Raw genomic sequence first — 22470 nt, forward strand, 5'->3', positions numbered from 1 at the left:
CATTAGATTAACTTACCTTAACACTTTGTTTAATCACAACAAAAAACACTACATTTTAAGTTGTGATAACTAATTGCAACAATATGTATTTTTTACAGTGGTGTTATTAATTTATACTATTTATTAATATTTTGAATTTACTCATTTTCATTTTAGTTTGAGTTTTAGTAATTTTGTTATTTGCTTTTGTCATTTTTATTTATTTACTTAATATTTCTATTTAATTTTAGTTTATTTTTATTTATGTTTTAGAAATTTTATACTTTTATATTTATATTAAATTTATATTTTAGTACTTTAACTTGAACTTATTTAATTTCATTTAGTTGCCAGGAAATGCCAGGGCAACATTTCTAATTTTCATTTAAAAGTTCATTTAGTATTTACATTTCATTTAATTTCAGCTGTATTTCAGTCAATAAAAAAATAGATAGTTTTCTTCTTAGTTAACAATAAGAACACATTTACTGTATGTAAATTGAATTGTTTAAATTAAATTAATCTGTCTCTGGAAATTTACGTTTTGTGTATATGCTTGGTCTTTCATACAGAAAGATGAAATCATAATGGAAAACTGCAACAAGATGCAATTTCTTTTTATTTTATTCCATTTTAATTTAAAAGGCGTTCTTAAAACAAAAGATGATTCACTTCTAGATGTTGCACAACCCTTTAAAATACATCTGTTCGTTTTACTAATCCAGATGCATTTGCAGTAGTCAGAGCTTTCCTCTTATGCATAGGACTTTAGCTAGAGGGGCATCTGAAATATTCTAATGGGAACAGATAAATCCTCTATGATGAGTATGATTTTAGAGGTGAGCGGGTTTGACCTACATGCTAGCAGCTGTGCATTAGATGGCCCAGTGAACTCTCTTTACCCCCTACATTTGATTCGAGTCTGTGTGTCGGAGTGGGATGAGTGCCATTTCCACTGGAACTAATGGACAGAAGAATATGTTTGTCCTGACTCTTTCACACTGACACCTTTGTCATGCGTTCTTTCTTTTGTTGTCTGACACCCAGTGTCCGTCTTGTCTTTTAGCTTCATGTAACATCGAACGACCCCTGATATTCAACAACGCCTTCACAGTAAACGATGATTAGTTCATGTTTTTATTTACTTGATGGTTCATTATCGTGTCACGTCTGAGGTCAATGAAGCCACATCGCATTTACCTCACATCAAAGGTTCATCCTCTCAGATGGTTCAGTTGTAATCGCACTGTCATATTTAATAATTTCATGATTTTTTCATAAAGCGATGAGTCTGGTAGCCTCATTTACATGGATGTATGCATAATCTGTCAGACTGGGATCTGTAAGCTTCTTATCCGCACCCTCCACAGCCCCCCTTCAGGAGCAGAAGGTGTTTACGTACACACTCCACAGCTCTGTGTGTTAGAAGGTGTGTCTGTCGGTGCATACAAATGATGCTTTTCCCTTTCGGCAGGTGCCCCTCTGGGTGACCTACTGCAGTAAATCTGCTAAAATGGGATCTTGGGGATGAAGGCTTTAGAGATTCACAGAAAGATGTCATGGCTCTTAATGGAGTTCATTGATCTGATTCTGAATCTTCAGTCATATTAAACTGCACTATGAACATGTCATTTTTAATGTTATTGGTAACATTACATTGACTATGCTCTAAATAGATGTGTGAGTGCATTGATTATTGTGTTGTTATATGTTCACAACCATTCAAAAGTCTGGGGACAGTAAGATTTTTGTAATACTTTTAAAAGAAGTCTACTTGTATAAGGGTGCATTTATTTGATCAAAAAGAGAGTAAAACGGTAATATTGTGAAATATTATTACTATTTAAAATAACAGTTTTATATTTTAATATTTTTTTAAAATACTTTTCACAAAAATGTATTTGTGTGATGGCAAAACTGAATATTCAGCATCATGGTCCTTCAGAAATCATTCTAATGCTTATTTGGTGCTGTTTTGGAAACATTTATTATTATTATCAATGTTAAAAACAGTAATGCTGCTTAATATTTTTTGTGGAAACTGATTTTTTCATGATTCACTGATAAATGTAAAGTTCAAAAGAACATAATTTATTTTGAATCATTGAGTCCTTATAAATATCTTTACTGTCACTTTTGTTTAATTTCATGCATCCTTGCTGATTAAAGGTTTTAATTTCTTTCAAAAAAACAACAAACAAAAAACTTAGCTATCACCTGTAAAAAAAAATTTATTCATTCATTATTTACAAAAGAAAGAAAAGCAATACGAATTTGGAACAACATTAGGGTTTTATGTCATTCTAATCCATGTGACTTTTCATTCTTTTGTACATGAGTTCACAAGCCTCTTTCACACATACAGTCTTTACTGGTACATTTACCATTAAGAGATCATGTGAGATTGAGAACATGACCTTTTAAAAAAATACCAGTAAAACGTTTGTGCCAATTTACCCGTATGATAAGTTGTAACATTGTGTGTGTGAACAAAGAATGAAGATTACTGGTATGAGCATGTACAAAGTCAGAACGCGCTGATGTAAGAAGTCTGCTTTGTGCCAGTTATAAAGTTCTAATGGAGGTGACGTGATAGCTCCGCTGCTTTTTAATAGTTTTTATGTAAATATGCGCTAAATGGATCTCTTTGACCATTGCACCATGTCTTGCAGCTTTTTTATGGGCAGTTGTGACCTGATGGTTAGAGAGCAAGACTGGTAACCCAAAGGTTGCGGGTTCGATTCTCAATACAGGAAATGACTGAAATGCCCTTGAGCAAGGCACCTAACCCCCAATCACTCCCCAGTTGCCACAGCAAAAATGGCTGCCCACTGCTCTGGATGTGTGTGTCCACGGTAGTGTGTGTTCAATACTCACTCCAAATGTGTGTGCACTAACTTGCGCGCTCAAGACCCAGCCTAACAAGCCAAACCTCTGTTGCTTGTGTGAACAGCATATTTACCAGTACTTCTATCAGTCTGATGTTTAATTCATTTCAACTTAAATTACATTAAACTGACTTAAAAAAGAATTGAACCTTGTTTAACTTAAAAAAAAGTTGAAACTTATTTTGAAGAGTTAAAGCAATGTAAATAAGTATGTTGTCATAACTCATTGATCATATAAAACTTTAACTTTATAAAGTTAATAACGTTATAAAGTCATTCTGGTAATTTTACGGTCATTTACTACCCTGGTAAATCCAGAGTTCTTGCGAGAGCACAAGTTGAATTTGCTCAGCGAGTTACTCAGGTGTCGAGTAATGATGCTCATTAAATATGCCCCTCAATCTGAGCTGCACCACTCACATCGGGTTATCTGATATACTGTAGGCGGGCCAGAGACGAGCTAAACAGATGACGACAGCGCTGTGACGTCGAAGTCATTAGTAAACATTGCATGATGGCTATGGACCAGTTGTTTGAAACGGTTTTCGCCGCTACAATGAACGAGTTAGACTTGGCTTTTTATCTAAAACAGAATCAGAAGACGCCGCTCGAATCATTCCTTTGCAAGAAGGACGTTTTTGCTGTTTTGCCGACCGGATACGGTATAAGAGTATAATCTACCAGTTAGCTCCGCTGGTAGCTAAGCGTATGGCGTTTATTGTTATGATTGGTCGTAATGTTATCCAATTGCGTGCAGTGAGATTTTCAAATGCACGCTTGGTGCCGCCCCTCGAGCTGGCCGATTAGTCGACGTCAGACCATTAATCTTTTAGATTTAGGTCTGGATTTCCAGGCTAGTCATTTACTGGGATACTGTGTGAAAGGGGCTAATGATCCGGCTACACTGGATTTTCATCAAATAACACCTTACATTTCAGCCTGTTCCTCACACAAAACTCTCGAATAGCTTCAGAAGATCGTGCATGAGTTGCAGTTGCACAGACATCTTTTGTGATGTTTTTATGGTGTTTTTGCTTCATTTTTGAAGCTTGAAGCCTTTGTACCCATGGAAACTCATTGGATGTAAATGGTGGACAAGTAAAATTCTCCTTTTGTGTTCTATGGAAGAAATCAGTGTTTGGAACAACATGACTGGGAATAAATGATGACAGAATTTTTAATTTGTGGATTAACTGTTCCTTTAACACCTCGCCTGGCTTTGATTTCTGTCCCCTGAACTAAATGACCACCAAAGGGAATAGGCCGTTTCCTCTAAGGGATAAGAGGTTGCTTCGGGTACACGCAGATGAACAAAGGCTGATGAATAAAAACATGTATTACATGAAAGATGGATTCAAACATGCTCTTTCAGATTTACATTTTTATAAATGCAGCCCACTTTGGTTTTTGAGATCAAACACATTTGATCATTAGCAAACAGATCTGTGTCCTAGCAAATTAGCACATACTCAAGAAGTGTAAGCCAGGCCCTCTCAACTGTCTCTAGTTGTGTTAAGAAAAAAAATAATAGAAAAAGATAATCTACATCCAACTATATTCAATTATAAGCCTATTCGAAGTTGGCCTGTTGCTGGTTAGCTAATAAATGCTGGGACAAATAGTTTCCAGCCTTAATTATTAGATCAATATTTAAATATTACAGCAACACTTCTGGAAAATCCTCTTCGATTTAATTGCAGTTGGTATAGATTTGTAATTACACAAGCTTCATTTGTTCCCTTGAGCTGGAATTTGCTGCCATGTTGAAATATATTGTCACTGATTTGCCTTTAGAGGTTGTGTTCTTCCTCTGTGGTTCTACAGCATCTCCTGCATACTAAATATCTGCACTCTCTCAGTCTAATATCAACTTAATGAAGTGTCAAAGAATCAGGCTGGAGGGAGTCATTCTTTATAGCTGCCAGAGATCGGCAAGATGGAGTGGAGTGATGCATAGCAGACTTGGAGAAATTTACTACCGAGCAGGAGTGCTGCATTAACAGGGCTTTCTGTTTAAACACTCTACGGTTGACAGTTTGTCATGGTTTCTTCTTTAGTTGCAGTTTTTAAACCAGGGTTATGTGTACCCTAAGTGGGCACTTGGAAAGATTTCGCTTTGTTAAACCTACACTGCAAAAATAGTAACTTGCAGTTGTTATCGTATGGAGCTACTTCCACCAACTTCTAACCCTTACATTTATTTATTTAATTATTTATTGGCTGTTGTAACCTGATATATTTAGGTTCATTCAGTGATATTACAATATTATTGACTTGAATAAAATTAAGTTATATGTTACCACATTAGATGTAAGCAGGTTTTTAGGTTAACATTTATTCCAGTGTATAAAACCAACCCATAACTATTTTACATTTTAGTGAATTGATAAGAAATTCGTATTCATTTGTATGATTTGAGTCTTGCGAAAACATACAATAAAAAACAAAAAACAAAACAAAGCATGAAGTGGAGCATAAGCAGATCGTACGAAAATGTACGAATGAGATTGTACGAATTCACCACCAATTCGCCAAAATGTAAAATAGTTAGAAATGCTATGAGAGTGTGTATAAAACTTAGCCTTGAAATCTAGACGCACTCTAGCAGCAGCAAAATTTATTTTGCTTCCAGGGTAGTCTAGCAACTCTCTGTTGACTTTTTGAGCTGGAAAAACCAAACTCAGGTCAGTCCAATCACATCGGTGGGCGGGCTTAACATAATGACGACAGAGTTGTGACGGTTCCGTGTGAATTCCCTGCTACTTGAAAACAAAGAATGGCTGATGACGAACAGAGGTCTTTCGAATCAGCTTTGGCCGCGACTCTGGAGGATTAAGAGTTAAGATTTTCTTTGAGAAAAGAACAAAGAACAGCACTTAAGTCATTCTTAAAAAAGGGAGATGTGTTCGTAGTTTTGCCGGCCAGATATGGCAAAAGTTGAATCTATCAACTAACGTTAGCTCCACTGTTGGGAAAACGCTCTGGTTGGTTGAAGCGCTGCCCTATTGCATGCCGAGGGAATTTGAAAGACCACCGTTTATCCCACCCCTCGGATTGAGCCGTGTCTATGGTGAGTTGCCAGACCTAACATCTTGATGTAGGTCTGGCTTGCCAGGCTATATAAAACTGAAAATCTACTCCTTTTTAGGGAAAATAATAATAATAATGTTCAAAGAAATTACATTAGTTGACATTCATTGCAGATTATACATACAAGTTTAGAACCTATTTTTTCCCATAGTACAATTGTTTTTTTGTTTGTGTGTCTTTATAGGTGACGTAGTTACATGTTACTACATGTATTTGCTATAGTAATAACAGAAAATTATGCATAATTGCAAGTAACTTAACCCTAAAGAAAACCCTAACCCTAACTCTATATAGTAAGTACATGTAGTTAATTAATATTACTCAGCACTTATTTGAGTAAGTACAATGTACCTACGTCACCTTAAAGGGGACATATCATGCTAAATGCACTTTTTTAGCCCTTAAATGCATTTTGTTGTATATTTGGAGTGTTTAGAAGTACAGAAAAGATGAAATTATTCTCTTCAGGTGCTTCGTTGATATCTTTATATTCTGTTTTGGTCATATTTTTCAACCTGTTCCGATTTTTTTGTTATATATGACGTTTTGTGAACTATCACGTCACAGTATTTGCAGCGGAACTGCCAAATAAGGACATTGACTTCCGACCCAACACTTCGAGCGATCCGCCATTATTATTTCTCGCTGCAATTTTGTTGTCCAAGCTAAAGGATGCAGAAGTTACGAGAGGGTAAGTTAAAATGATCGGTTGTTGGATGTAGTAACCCACACGCTTCATTACACCGTCTAATGTAGATGAACTGCCGCGCTTGTGGCGCATGTTTAACTAAAAGAACGAGCAGAGAGAGAGACCCGGTCTCGCGCGCGCTCGCACTCTCTCTCGGAGCCAGGCGAAAGTGTAAACAAGACATCACCGTCTCCAAACTAGACGCTGTCTTGCTCTCTCTCCCTCGCACATATTAATCAAAATAAATCGACACGGTGGTAAAAGGTCGGAAGACCAAAGTTTCATGTATAAATACAGTAACACACCATTGCGATACATCCATATGAAGACGTTGTTCTGCAGGTTCGTCGTCTTCATTTTCATTTCGCTCCGGCTCCAACTCTGGCTCGAACATCTAAGGCTGGCTGGACAAGTCTTCCGTTGTTGACATTTTGTTAATAACGTGTGAATAAAAAGTTTCTGTGCCGCTAGATAATCGTATCTCTGCTATCAGACTACAAAAATGGCCGAACGGGGTGGAGTTGAACCTCTGCAACCTGGAGAGGGGGCGGGGTATGAAGTGTCTCAATTGTATTTAAAGAGACCGCACCAAAACGAGTTGATCTCAGAAGCACCTCAGAAAAGGGGTAAAAAAGGGGCCCGTGGAGCTATAATAATGAGGAATTCAGACCCAAGCATTGCAGTTCCGCTTTATATAGACCACAAATGTATGATTTATATGTAAAAAGGAACAATTTAAAAGCATGATATGTCTCCTTTAAAATAAAGTGTAACCTAATAAGTGTAACCTGTACTGAAGGATCTTTGTGTGACCATTTCTACTCGAGCTGCTCTGAATCGGAATTCAAACTGGGGTCTCCGGCACTAAAGACAGCAGCCTCTAACATCAGTCGCTAACACGCCTCTTGAGGCCTATGTCCGTTACACTCACCCCCCTAATCCTCACTCCCATCCGGGCCACGGCACCAAATGTAACCGGTCCTATTCCACCCGTTCTGAGCGGGACTCGAACAGGGGTCTCTGGCGTGGAAGTCGGGCGCGCTAACAAGGACGCTTAAGCCAGCAGCTGCTAGCGTTAGTTGCTAGCGCTCCTCTTGAGGGCAGGGGTGTGAGGTTTACACACACAGCTCTGTTACGTCTGTTACATTTGAGGGTTTGTAAGACAAAAAAGGCTGGGAAACGTTGTCTTAATTACAAAGAGTAGATATTCACAGCAGAAATAATTGTTTCAAAAGAGGCGGGGGGTTTTCGCAGCGTTGCCATAGAAGAACCATTTTGGGTTCCCCGAAGAACCGTTCAATGAACAGTTCTTAAAATAACTGTTTTTTTATTAGTGTGAAGAACATTTTAATAATCTGAAAAACCTTTTTCCACTATCAAGAACCTTTTGTGCAATGGAAAGGTTCCATGATGTTAAAGGTTCTTCATGGAACCATTATGTTTAAGAGTGTGCGGGGTGAATTTGTCTGTACTTTATATCAATATTTCATGATCTTAACATTGCCCCTTTTTGGTTGTCAAAAATTCATAAGGAATCCTTTGTCTGTGTGTCCTCTGAAGAGCTGGTGTGTAACTGCAGCGGTGAAGGAGTGTCTGACCCTGATGAGTGTGACCGTGAGACGGGTCAGTGCGACTGTATGCCGGGTTACACTGGGCTGCAGTGTGAAGAGTGTGAGGAAGATCACTTCACCAACGGCACCATCGGCTGCCTGCCCTGTGCATGTGACTCCTTCGGTGCAGACAGCTCAAGCTGTGACAGGTGAGAGGCATTGTGGGAAATTTACATTCTTATGTGTCTTGCTACTGAAGTTTCTTTTTTGTTGTTGCAAGTTTGCAGATTTGAAATCAAAAACGTACAATATCGTTCAAAAGTTTGCGGTCTGTATGTTTTTGAAAGAATCTCTTATGCTCACCAAGGCTGCATTTATGTGATCAAAAATACAGTAAGTACAGTAATTCTGTGAAATATTATTGCAATTCAAAATAACTGTTTTCTATTTGAATATATGTTATTCATTTAGTGGTTGAATTATTAGCAGCCGTTACTCCAGTCTTCAGTGTCCTACAGAAATACTTCTAAAATTCTATTCCTCTTTTAGAATAAAACGAAAACATTTACTATATTTAAGAATATAGAATCCTTTGAGAATGTTCCCAGATATCCCAAAAGGCAGGGTCTTGTAAGATTTAGCTAATTTTCTCCCTAAAGTATAGTTAAGTAAGCAGATAATCAGGCAGATTAGCTCAATCCCGTATTGCGCCTTCTCAAAACCTTGATCATATCAGTTTCCTGTTGGCATATACTGTCCTGTGCTTTAACTGTTTAGAAGGTTTACAGAGAGAAATGCTGTGTTTTGCCAGTTTGAGCCTAAATAAATGACATCCCACGCAGGGAGCAGATTGTTGTGGTCTGTCTTTGTTTTGGGATGAGGCCGTAAAGTAATTGGCTTTTAGAGCCAGTAACCATGATTCCATTATCAGGATTAAGTCTTTGGAAATTTCTTTAAGGACAAATGTACAGTTTTGTTGGCTATTTGAGAATTGTTTTAGCTGACTGCTCAAGTAAGATCAGTTTTGAACTGTATCATAATAGATGCTAGTTCAGTCTCACATTGTAAAGGTCAAAATTTATGATCTGTTACCTTCTCAAAACCCACCCAAGCATTAATTTGATATTCGAAGTTGATATCTAGCTGTAATAAGTCGGTCATTGTTCAGTTAGACCACCATATTATTTTAAGTTATCAATAAAGCTTTGATGTTGCATGATCTTTGTAATGAAGCTTCTAATAAAAATTCTAATTATACTGTACTTGGATGGCTACAGCTTTGTCTGCGAAACCATTGGTCTGCTAAGGCTGTTCTTATTCTGTGTTCATACCTCAAGAGCTCCTCAGGGAAATTATAATGGCCAATATGAGTCCATTGAATATTATGAGTTCTTATAGCATATCCTAATAAAATTCCAAGGCTGTTTTTTTGTTGTTGTTGTTGTTGTTGTTGTTCTTAAAAGAGATTAGCTTCCCAATGAACAGCATAGTGCCCATGTTAAGATGCATCTACACATTTAAAAACTGCATGTGTGATGTATACAAATTATATGCAAATTTACCAGAGGAGAGAATGTGTATGGTTATTGTAATCGTACAGTGGTGATTGCAGTTCTGCAACAGAAGAGATGCATTTCATGACTTGATTTGTAATGTGCATATACTGCATGCTTTTATATCCATGGCCAGCTGTGTGTTCTTTGTTGATGCAAGATTTAAGTAGTGTGGGAGGCAAATTGTCAGTTGTACACCAACAGTAGCTCTTCATTTCAATATCGGCTCTTGATTGGGATTATATTTCTTTCTTTCTTCTACATTTTAACATTTCTAAATTAATAATGTCCATTTACCGTAAAGAAATAATATACTCAAGTGTGAACTGAATGTAATGTTTTCAGATGCTTATTTACATTTTAATGGCAATTAAATGAAAATAGTTAAAATGTTAATATTAAATGCAATTAGCTGAACTGAGTACTTTTTGAACCACTTAAGACTAAAGTCCATCTAATTTAATAATGACTTCTATTGTCTTTGAAATATGGTTAAACTTATCTCCAGTTAAAGTAATCTCTAATTAAAGTGTAGTGTGCTGAATGTACTGACAAGTGTTTATGTAAAACTAAGATATACACATTTGTAATGAAGTTGCAATTCAGTGCATTAATATTATCTTAAAATGTAAAACTGAAAAACACACTATAATATTATAATCAAGTACTTCACATGTGCTTTAGTATGTTAGTTAACACATCAAAATAAGTGTACTTCTTTTCAATAAGGGTGCTGTATGTAACTTTTTCACTCTACTAAAGCATAAAAATACCATAATATGTTTGCAGATATTTAGGAAACATGCTAAGGTCACATACCCGTTTCTCTGAAAAATACTTCTACAGCCAGTTATTTTACTTTGAAATGTGCGTTTCCAGGCTGGAATGTGTGGTTTTTTTTTTTTTTTTTTGGTCTGTCATAATGCACGTTGCCAATTTGCCAATTTTAGATTTTGCCATGTCGACCACTAGTTGTCATTCTTACATACTGCAAATAAAACTTATAATTTGACATTATTATAAAGTGTAGGCCTACTTAAGTGTGTTGAGAACTTAAATCTGGAACCCGCAAATGCACAGTAAAAAGTCTCTGTTTTTGGGTTGTTATATCAACACTCAAGTAGAGCCATTCAGCCAATCAGATTAAAGTCTTATATTGCAGTATTATAAATTATTTATCCGTGCATATAGTTTTTTTTAAACGTGTGTGCCGTCACAATCTTTAATCAAAATAAGTTCCCTTCCCTCTCTTCTCTTTTTTGTTGATATTGTCTGACTCGAGGGCGTGACAACCTGACATTCAAATGACATCACAGCAATAGCAAACCACAACCAATCCAATCAATTCCCGATGGACAAAATCAAGTCCCACCCTACATTTTTTCTTGTTCGAGAAGCCATTTCACTCTGATATACTTCACAATAGAGAAGAAAAGACTATCACTACTTCTGTTTTATGCTGACTTTAAATGACTGGAATTAATTGTTCCCAAATCCGTCACCAATTAGTATACACTATGAAATATCCAAAATAGGGATGCAGCGATATGAAAATTTTGGTCGATACCGATAACCAATAATTCTTTATTTGAAAGTCGATAACTGATATATTGGCCGATAAATCTAAATCCACATTTTTATATAATCTTTGACAGCCTGATTACAAAAACAAAAGTCTCACCATTAAAAGTCCCAACCACACAATTTTATGTAGCCTATATTAACTGTATTTTCCTGTTTTGTAGTGATTCTAATCATATTTCAAGCGATTTAAAACCATTATGGTGAATAGTGCACATCTGAAGGAAATAATCCATTATTTATCAGGTTTAATATATCGGCCAAATTTTCTTAACGGCCGATACCAATAAGGTGGCCGACACATCATGCATCGCTAATCCAAAATATATATTTCTGTGTGGTTTAAGTAAGTCAGTAAAGTATGATGCAAGACAAGTAAAGGTTTTAGGATCTGCACAACTTCAGTTGCTTAGAAACCAAATCTTCCATGCATTCTACACCCCTTCAGGAAAACATCTAAGCCTTTCATTTTAAAAGCATCAGCCGAGGTTCACAGCACCCCAGTTCCACGGTTGTCATGGTTGTGAAGGATGCAGGAAGGAGAATGATGCTGGCATCTCCATGGCAGCCGAGAGACAGAGAGAGGGAAGAGGGGATCCAGTCGTTGTGTAACACTGACCTAGTTAATATGCTGCTGATCTGCCCCAGGGTCTCTGAAACATTAATGAGCTTTCTGCTGCTGCTGCCTGCTCAACGCAGTCTCTCTCTCTGAAAACACACTCGTACGCACACATAAACAACCAATCCAAATGATTAAGGAAGCCCCTGGTGATGCTATTATGATATATTATGTGTCAAGCCGGCTGCATTGAGTGCTTTGGTGGACTAATCTGGCTGTGCTGCCTGATGCTGGTCGATTTTTGCTGTCAAATTGTTTTTATTTGATCAGTTTTAGTGTGTCAAATTATAAGGGTTTGTATTAAAACAAGTACAGTCACTAGCTGCATTTACATGGACTCTAATAATTCCTATTGTAATCAGACTAGTAGCACAGTCGGGGGGGAAAAGTGACATGTAACCACATCAATCAGAATAAATTGGCTAAATCCTATTGTAAAGAGTGGTTTAGCTATTTCAGTCATGCAAGCACAGCTCCTATCTCTTTGAATGGGGAAACATCAAATTCTTCAAAGCTATTCGCCAAGCTTACGATTAAATTTCATATTTGAAATCGCCAATGAAATCTGACAACAACTGTCTCATAGAAATCTTTACCAATCGGCCATTGGGTCTTTTATATAGAAGGCTGCACTTATTCCGCCATATTGCGCATTGTACTTTATCCCGTTCAAAATAATATGAGTGCATCATATTTGAATATCTAAAGTCTTTGATGAAGTGTCATAAATGAGTGTTGTGTAATTCTAATAAAGTGGAAGAAGTGTTCATGAGAAGTGGAGCAGGACAGTATTGAATTAATTCCATGTGTTCATGTAAATGTAGCTACTGACAAGTGATTAAATAGTTTTGATTAATTAACGACTCGTTATTAGAATATATCTTATTATTTAGGCAGTTAAAATTTTCAGTAATTCACAGTGTGATCCTTTTTAAACATTACTTGAAATATTATGTTTTAGAACTCAAATATGTAACGTATTTGGCTTTCAAATTATGTTTATATAAAAACATTAGCGTTTATGTACATTACCGGTCAAACATTTGGGTTTGGTAAGATTTTTATGTTTTTTGAAAGAAGTCTCACCAAGGCTGCGTTTATTTGAGCAAAAATACAGTAAAACTGTAATATTTTAAAATATTATTACAATTTAAAATAGCCATTTTCTATTTGAGTATATTTTAAAAAGTAATTTATTCCTGTGATGGTAAAGCTGGATTTTCCGCATCATTGCTCCAGTCTTCAGTGTCACATGATCCTTCAGAAATCATTCTAATATGCTGTTTTGGTGCTCAATAAACATTTCTTAATATTATCAATGTCGAAAAAATGTTTGCTACTTCATATTTTTTTCAGGATTCTCTGAATAGAAAAGAACATTTATTTTAAATCTTTTGTAACATTATAAATGCATTTAGTTGCTTTTATTTTTGATCAATTTAATGCATAAAAGCATTAATTTCTCCTAAAAAATCTTCCTGACACCAAACTTTTGAATGGTAATATAATTAAAAATATATTAAATTAAATTGATATTGATATTAAATTGATAACTTGAGGCTGTGTGGAGTTTATTTATCAATTTAAATAATTAAGTAGAAACAATGATACTTTAATCAAAGATCTGAGTTAAATCAACTTGCAAATATAGGCTACACTTGACTTGCCAGTGTAACACTTGACTGAAATATTTATTGTGAAATATCATGTGACACTTGTGTGATGGTGTATCATATTACAAATGACCTGTCCATACCAAAATGCCACGTGCCTAAGAGTCTGTGCAGGTTTATTTCCGGTATTACAAGTATTTTTACTGATATTACCACAACAAATAGCCTACATCTTTTGCCAGCCCGGATTTTAGTAGCTGGCTTTGTAGAATACAGCCATTTATAAGTTGCTTTTACCGTTTTTCCTAAATAATACATAATGGCGCGTTTATATCCATACGCATGTCTTTTTCAATAAGGCTAAATTTGCTTTCTAGAATGCGGGTGGTTGGATTTAGATAAGCATCATGACGCTACAAAACGCCACCCTGTTTGGTGTTTACACAAATGCTAAATGTGCCACCCTAATGAATGGTTCTGTTCAACAGCTGGCTTTAGAGAGCCGTCTATGTCCCACAGACACACAGACGAGGGGTCTGTCTGCTAATGAATGTGAATGCAAGAGAAGGGCGTGTGATTGATCATTATCTGACCTTGATAATCACTGTTTGTGTGTGTTTGGGAAACAGGCATCTTTATATGCTCTCACTGACTTGGTTTTTGAATCCGTAGTGTTTTTAGGAAGGACAGATGTTTGTATTTTTTATCCGCCACAAAACCTCTTTTCTCCGGGTTGTATTAAAATGTTAACAGGCGGTCTTTCTCTCTTTCTTGATCTCCCGCGCTCTTTCTCTGGAGATTGTGATTGATAGGTCATATATATGTCACACCTCACTCTCATTCCCTCAGAATGCTCTGGGTGCCGAGCCATCACCATGGTAACCTGTCTACTGGCCCGTGCACACGCACACACCCACCCACACGCTCTCCCACAGCAAGTGCAAGTGTATCTACTAACACCCCACAAATGTTAAAAGGATGTGTGTTAGGTAACAATGCAGAGGGGATTTTTTTTTTAAAAACATATTTCTATTGTGGCGGCAACACACTTTAGGAAAATGTTAGGAAGTGTTACACCATTTCTAGAGAATGGGAACTGCATCAACCAACTTGCTATACACCTATGCATTCTCCTCAAATGACAACAAGGGAAAGGAGAATCATATTCAACTACAAAATGATGAGAAAATATAAGATATAATATAATGAATAAAGAAAATGAAGTCTAATTAGGACCATTATTTATTTTATTTATCTATTTGGATTGTGACATTATTGTGAAGATTCTTATTATTGTATAACTATATATATATGTGTGTGTGTGTGTGTGTGTGTGTGTCTGTGTGTGTGTGTGTGTGTGTGTGTGTGTGTGTGTGTGTGTGTGTGTGTGTGTGTGTGTGTGTGTGTGTGTGTGTGTGTGTGTGTGTGTGTGTGTGTGTGTGTGTGTGTGTGTGTGATAAAAATCATCCTGTCTTGACACAATGATTTTTAATTAAAACAGAATTAAATTCATGGCAGCAAATAACTGTTACTAATATAAAAATATATTTTGTTGTATACTTTTACATATTATATTTAAACAAAATACTGTGTTTTTTATATAACAGTAATGATAAGATATTTGTATAATTTAGGCTTGGCAGCTGGTTACTGTGAATCAGGAGAGATATGCTAATTTGTCATGAAAATAATGTCACAAACAATGCAACAAAAATGTAGACCTCAGATATGTAAATACTCTGTATCTCTCTATATATAGATATATATTTAAGAAACAATAAAATAAGTACAAATGTAATACACACAGAAGCACACACACACACACACACACACACACACACACACACACACACACACACACACACACACACACACACACACACACACACATATATATATATATATATATATATATATATACTAAAAGGACTATACGTCTGCCCCTTACTACCTCATTTTCACTCAGGTCAAATTACTAATGGTGTCTTCAAAGGAGGGTGTAGCACTCTTTGTGTTTTTCTCCTTCTGTCTCTCTTTCTGCTTTACTTCACTCCCCTGTTTCGGCTAGACCAGTAATATATAATTCAGGACGTGTGTCTGTATTTATGCATTCAGATTACAGATTGTGTGAGTGTATTGAGGTGCAGGGCAGGTGAGATTCTTTCATGCACCACAGGAAACATCTCTGCGGAACAGAAGTGTCACAATTTCCATATGTTATCGACAATCAGTCTGTAAATGTGGGTGGATGGTGATGACACTGATGATGTTGTTCCTGCCCCTATTTTTAGGACCATTCATCTATAGTTTTTTTTACGCTATTTTAATGACAGTTACTCACATTTCCCTTTAAAACTCATTACTGTATTACAAAAAAAGTGTATATATAATTAAATACACCCTCAATTACACCCTCTTTTTCTCTCTTTCAAAATCTCCTTACTTTCTCTCAGATCTCCTTTTTATATTTGTTCTAATCGTCGGCTCTTTTATCACGCCCGTTGTTGTTTTTCTGGGGTTTCCAGTGTTGAGATCCTGTCAGCATGGCTGAGCACTTTAAGCTTGTCCCACGGGTGTCATCGTCGCCCCTCTCTCATCTATCACTCGCTCCACTCATACACAAGAACCAATCACACAACCCCTGGAAACCCCTCCTCGCCTCAACCTTCACCCTAGACCTGACGCAACAGCCCTGGGGTGTGAGTATGTGTGTGATATAGGATATGGAGGAGTGTTTATGTGTATGGAGATTCGTCTAATGACTGTTCTGAAAGAGTACAGGCTAAAGCATCCATTAAATGACATGATAATCAGCAAAATTACTTAATAAAAGAGTGATAAGCACAAGGGGTCATTAGTGGGCTTGCTAAGTCAAGCATCACTATTGCTATTGCTGATACGTTGGGTATGGGATTTAAACCAAGGAGGTCTATAATACCTAGATATAGCTATATGTTAGCATTCCCGTTCGTCTCAATGGCAGTTTTGTTGTGGGCACAGGATCCTTCAGAAGTACAATTTTAAATTTGCCGTGTTTGCTAAAATATGCTTAGTTCTGGTCAATCACCTGAGCCATAATTGTCATGTGACAAATCACTCTGGATATATAGGAGCAACCATAGGAGCAAAACATAAATGGCGCTTTTCCACTGCATGGTACGGTACGGCTCGGTTTGGTACGGCTCACTTATGGCGCATTTCCACTGCATGGTACGGTATGGTACAGTACGGCTCGCTTTAAATGGTACCACCTCTGTTGTGGTTCCAAGCATACCGTACCGATACTAAAATGTGACGTGAAAACACTGCAGATCACTGATTGGTCAGACAGAATCATCACTACCAGCGTCATTGTATTTACGACATGAGACACTAAACCCTCTAGATTTAAATAGCCAGTAGACAACAACCAACGCTGTAGCACCTGTTTTAAAAGTATTTGCATAAACTTCAAAAAAAGAAATGGCTGAATCGTGGTCAGTGGACGAGGTGCAGACGTTCCTCTCGTTGGTTGCCGAGGAGTGGATGGGGAAACACGGAATGAAAAATTCACATTTAATATGATGATGTCATGGCAGTAGAGACGGCAACTATAAAACGATCAGTCCCACCCACTTTGAAGCGGTACTAACTGCAGTGGAAAAGCAACCGAGCTAAAGCGAACCAAACTGTGCCGTACCGAGTCGAGTCGTACCACGCAGTGGAAAAGCGGAGCGAGCCGAAACATTCCGCGCCGTGTCGAACCATACCGAGCCGAACCGAGCCGTACCATGCAGTGGAAAAGCGCCAAAAGACAACCATCTTGCAACAACCTTAAATACCTGCGCAACTGCATTGCAACATATTAAAAACCACTCCAACACATTAGCAACCACTTGGGAATCAGCTAGCAATGCCCTAGCAACCACACAGGACACCCTAACAACTACAAAGAAAACATGCTAAAAGCCACTCAGAAAATCTTTGCAGCCACTTGGCAATTACATAGCAACACCCTAGCAACTACACTCAACACCCTAGCAACCACATAACAAAACATGCTAAAAGCCACTCAGAAAACCTTAGCAGACACTTGGCAATTTCCTAGCAACACCCTAGCAAATACATAGCAAACATGATAAAAGCCTATCTGAAAAGAACAAGTTAGCAGCCACTTAGCAATCGCCTAGCAATGCCCTTATCAACACCCAGAACATTAAAGCAACTACAAAGAACACCCTCACAACTACCTAGCAACCACACAGAACACCCCAATTTACCACATAGCAAACATGCTAAAAGCCACCTTAGCAGCCACCTGGCAATTGCCTAACAATGCCCTATCAACCAACCACCAAGAGCATCATAGCTACTACCTAGTAACCACCCAGAACACCTTAGCAATGTCCTAGCAGCCACACAGTACACCTTGGCAACTACATGGAAAACATGTTAAAAGCCAGTCAGAACAACTTAACAGCTAATTGACAATAGCAATGCCCTAGAAACCATACAGACCATCATAGCAACTACCTAGTAACCACCTAGAACACTCTAGCAATGCCCTAGCAACTACATAGCAATCATGCTAAAAGTAACTCAGAACCACTTAGCAGCAACTTGGAAATTTTCTAGCAATGCCACAGCAACCACACAGAACACCCTAGCAACTGCATAACATCACACTAATCACCTTAACTTTTCAAGCACCACTCACAATTTCTTCAGAAAATGTAAAAATAAAACATAAAAATAGTTATGACAGCAGTGATTTTAGTGGTTGTGTGATTTTAGTTCTACATAGCTGAACTGTAAGTGGATCGTTCCCTGTGAGATTTGGTTTTGTTCTGAGGATCTGATTTACTCTGGTTGGTTCTGTGATTTCCTACATATGTAACACTTCCAACAGCTTCAGTAGTTTCAGAATACTGTAATTTTGGGTTGACAACTTTACAGGCAGTAAAGATTAAACACAATCAGTGTGTGTGTGTGTGTTTGAGAGAGAGAGACAGAGGGATTCCTGGAATCAGGTCTGAAGCAGCAGATGGTTTCAAATGTGGTCTGGGCCACAGTTCCCTCATGTGTACCCACATGTAGAAATGGTGGAATTAAAAATGAAAGGTCTAGACTGCTTTAAAGTGTGCATGACTGCATTTAGACCAGGATTGTTAGCTGTCTAGGGCAAAGCCGTGTGTGTGTGTGGTAAGATACCACAGGAACTGGATGCACAAATAGGACGTGGGGAGCTGGAGCTATTGTTGTCTGTACAAGAAAGCAAAATTTCCAAACTGCCAGTGTCATAATTGTTGTCAAGCAGAGATTTAGAATTGTTCATGTGCGTTTTCTGTGTTTACTCTCTTGCAGTTCAGGCATGTGTACGTGTAAGATAGGTGTTTACGGGCCCAAGTGTGACGACTGCCACCCTGGATTCTTCCACTTCAGCAGCACAGGATGCCAACCGTGTCGATGCAACAACCACTCCACCTACTGCCACCCTCAGTCAGGTCAGCCCAACACTTTCATCATCATTTGAAGTCTCTACATTGAATATTAAAGTGCCCCTATTATGCTAATTTAAAGGTTCCTAATTTTGTTTTGGAGGTCTCCTACAACAGATTTACATGCATCAAAGGTCAAAAAACACCTTTTTCTTATAATATACATTGCACATCAACACATTTTTCAGTGGTTCTCAAACGACTCATCAGAGGATTCAGTCCCTCCTTTTCGCGAGCCTACTCTGCTCTGATTTGTTGTGATTGGTCTACCGCTTACAGCGTGTTTCTGAAACTAAAGGCCCATTACCATAACTGAACTTCAGCTCCAGAGGCTTCCTAAAGCTCAGCGATTGAACATACAGTAAAGACAGTAACGATGGCGTCGATTTTACCATTTCAATCCGAGCGCAAGTCCGATGATGAAACATTAGAAGAACTAGTTATTCAACCCGAACCTCCATCGCAATGACGACTCGAGCAGGACGTTTCTCAGTTATTTCAGCTAATCAGTTTGATGACATTATGAGATGTTTCAATGGTAATTCCTCACCATCAGCATTAACAAGTGTATGTACATCAACAAACCAATGTTTTGTTGAAACAAGTTTGTAAAACAAATCTTGATCTTTATCATTACTCAAAGTAGTAAAAACCACTTTCAACCACTTCCAGAGGTATTCGAAAATGCATTAGACCGGATTGCTTTCGTAGTGTAAACGCTCATGTGGTCAAATGCATTCAGACAGCCACAGAAGAACGTCTTCTCTCCACCTACTGACCCAATGTCAAAACACTAGTTGTAAACACATATGTGTCTCCCTCTTCCACTTGTGATCCAAACGACCAAACTGCATCTTAATACCAGGTATAAACGGGGCTATAGATATACAAACACAAGACTTCCTATTATTATAAAACATAATATGAACCAAAAATAAAATCAGATAAAAAAATAAAAAAAACTTAACAAATACTCACAATCATACTCTCAGCCTTCCATGGACTTCTCAATGTAAATAATAAATACATTTGGAGCTTTGATTTGTAAACATTATTAAATCACATACTACTCAATATTATCTGTTAATTTGCATTCATATACTTAGGCATGAAATAGCATGCAATTTTAGTGAATATATAATATAATAAAATATAATATAATGTAATATAATACAAATCATTTTTAATACAAAATAAACTACTGGTCTGTTAATATAGTCAAGTAATAAAACAGATGATTTATATTTTGAATACAATATTAATTTTTTTATTAATTTTTATTTATTTATTATTATTATTTTAAATTCATATACATTTTGTGCAAGAAGATTATGATTATTTTTTTTGGAATGACATGAAGATGAATATAAATCATTGGTTTTCTTTTTGGGTGAATTATGTCTTTAAACTAATATTTGCAGATTTGAGATTGACTCACCTAGAGCGATTCATCACAACATCTTCCACACTTCCCTCTCTTTTCTCTCTTCCTCCCTGTATCCTAGGCAACCAAGGCTTAATTAACCTCAATTTGAATCCGAACCAAAAAACCCTATCAAACATAATGCTCATGCTTTAGTATGTGTGTGTGTGTGTCAATTTGTTAAGCAAACCTGCTGACATCTGAGAAGTGTAGGCGTGTTTGTCTTAAATCATTTCACCCGGGCCTCAGTCTACTGATGCCATAGACGTGTTTGGCAACTGCATGTTCAAGTGCATGTGTCTAGGAACCCATCTGTCCCTGTCTCCCTCTCTCTCTCTCTCTCTCTCTCTCTCCTTCTCTCTCTCCGCGGTGTGTGTGCAGATGGTAGCTGGTACCCTTTCCCCCGATGCGGAGAGCCACAGTCAGATTTACAGCTCTCCTCAGTCATAAAACACAATCAGCATCTCCTGAGACTGCTTACAGTTCATAGACTCACACCCGCCCCGCAGCATAATACCACACACACACACACACACACACACACACACACACACACACACACACACACACACACACACACACACACACACACACACACACACACACACACACACACGAGACGAGCAGTAACTCACAGAGCCAGAAGAATACTGCGCATTTACACAAAGCCATTTGGTCTTTCTTTCTTTCTCCCCGCAGAACACTTACTGGATAACTGTAACATGCAGACTGACACATGATGTAATTAAATTTTGTACAAAGAATGAAAAATAAAAATTGAACTCTGGCATACAAAGTGAACATAAGAGCTGAAAAAAGAAAAATATAATAACACAAGATTTCATATTCTCACCAAACAATATGAAAAAAAAAAACAAAAAAAAAAACAAACCAGTAAAAAAAAAAAAAAAACGTAACATATTACCATTCCCCTTGAACCATGCGTAACAATTTGATGTTATCATTAATATTTATAAACATTATTAAATCACATAAAGCTCAATATTATCTGTTAATTTGCATTCAATTACATAAGCATGAAATTGCATGCAACATTGGGTTATATACTACAATATTAAAGCAATTATCCCTGTGAAGCTATGGTTTACAGTGAATTTAGGACAGCTAATAAAGTGAAGTTCATAAAACCCTCTTAGCTGTTCTAAATTCATATAATATATATATTTATTTTAATATTAATTTGGTGTATGTACTTTTTTGTAGGGTATTTTACAATGGCTTTAAACATCAATGAAGGATCGGAACTATTATTTTACATAATATAATATAATATAATATAATATAATATAATATAAATGTATGTATAATATATTATGTATATGTGTAGTACCCAGTACACATTGAATTTATTAATGAGAGCACTTTAAACTTTAGTTATGGGCTCTTCTCTTAAAAGGCAGAATTCTTTTGAAGCCTCAGTGTGCTAAACTAGGCCTCACCTTATATAATGATTTACATAAGACTCAGGAAGTGTCATATTCTGTCTATACTATTGCTAGTGATCAGTCGTTCTGTATGTCCTCCTGGTGTTTCAGGTGTTTGTTTGGACTGTCAGGACAACACTCAGGGTCACAACTGTGAGGAGTGCCTGGTGAACTTTTACCGGCGTCCCGGCGAGGGGTCCGCGGACTCCTGTCTGCCTTGTCCCTGCTCCTCTGAGACCTCCAGCGGCAGCTGCCATCTCGGTGAGTCTGCATCTCTCTGACACGTTGACAGGGTTCAGCACATCGTGTCCTGAAAGTGCCTGGGAATTATTCAGGAGGGCAGAAAAATAGAAGGCATAGAAAGTTCAATTTTGATTTATTTTGTCACTGATGGATCTTGACATTTACACTACCAGTCAAAACTTTTTTAATGTTTTTGAAACATTGAGTCTTTTAGCTCACCAAATCTGCATTTATTTGATGAAAAAACTGTTTTCTATTTTAATATATATTGAAATTGAATTTAGCTAATTTTGTTCTCAATTATTATTAATTGTTTTTGGT

General features: G+C 37.1%; 1 protein-coding gene across 1 annotated transcript in view; it reads left to right on the plus strand.

Moving 5' to 3' along the window:
* LOC308680263 (multiple epidermal growth factor-like domains protein 9) overlaps window positions 1-22470 on the plus strand; it is a gene marked incomplete at its 5' end in the record, with an annotated part of 57750 nt that overhangs the window by 2930 nt on the left and 32350 nt on the right. Inside the window, 3 exons of the mRNA XM_081348292.1 lie at window positions 8206-8404; window positions 18905-19044; window positions 22018-22167. Coding sequence (XP_081204418.1) covers window positions 8206-8404; window positions 18905-19044; window positions 22018-22167 — 489 coding nt within the window. The remainder of the gene's footprint in view (window positions 1-8205; window positions 8405-18904; window positions 19045-22017; window positions 22168-22470) is intronic.

This window comes from Scardinius erythrophthalmus (assembly GCF_964197995.2).
Source record: "Scardinius erythrophthalmus genome assembly, chromosome: 20".
NCBI classification, from domain to species: Eukaryota; Metazoa; Chordata; class Actinopteri; order Cypriniformes; family Leuciscidae; genus Scardinius; species Scardinius erythrophthalmus.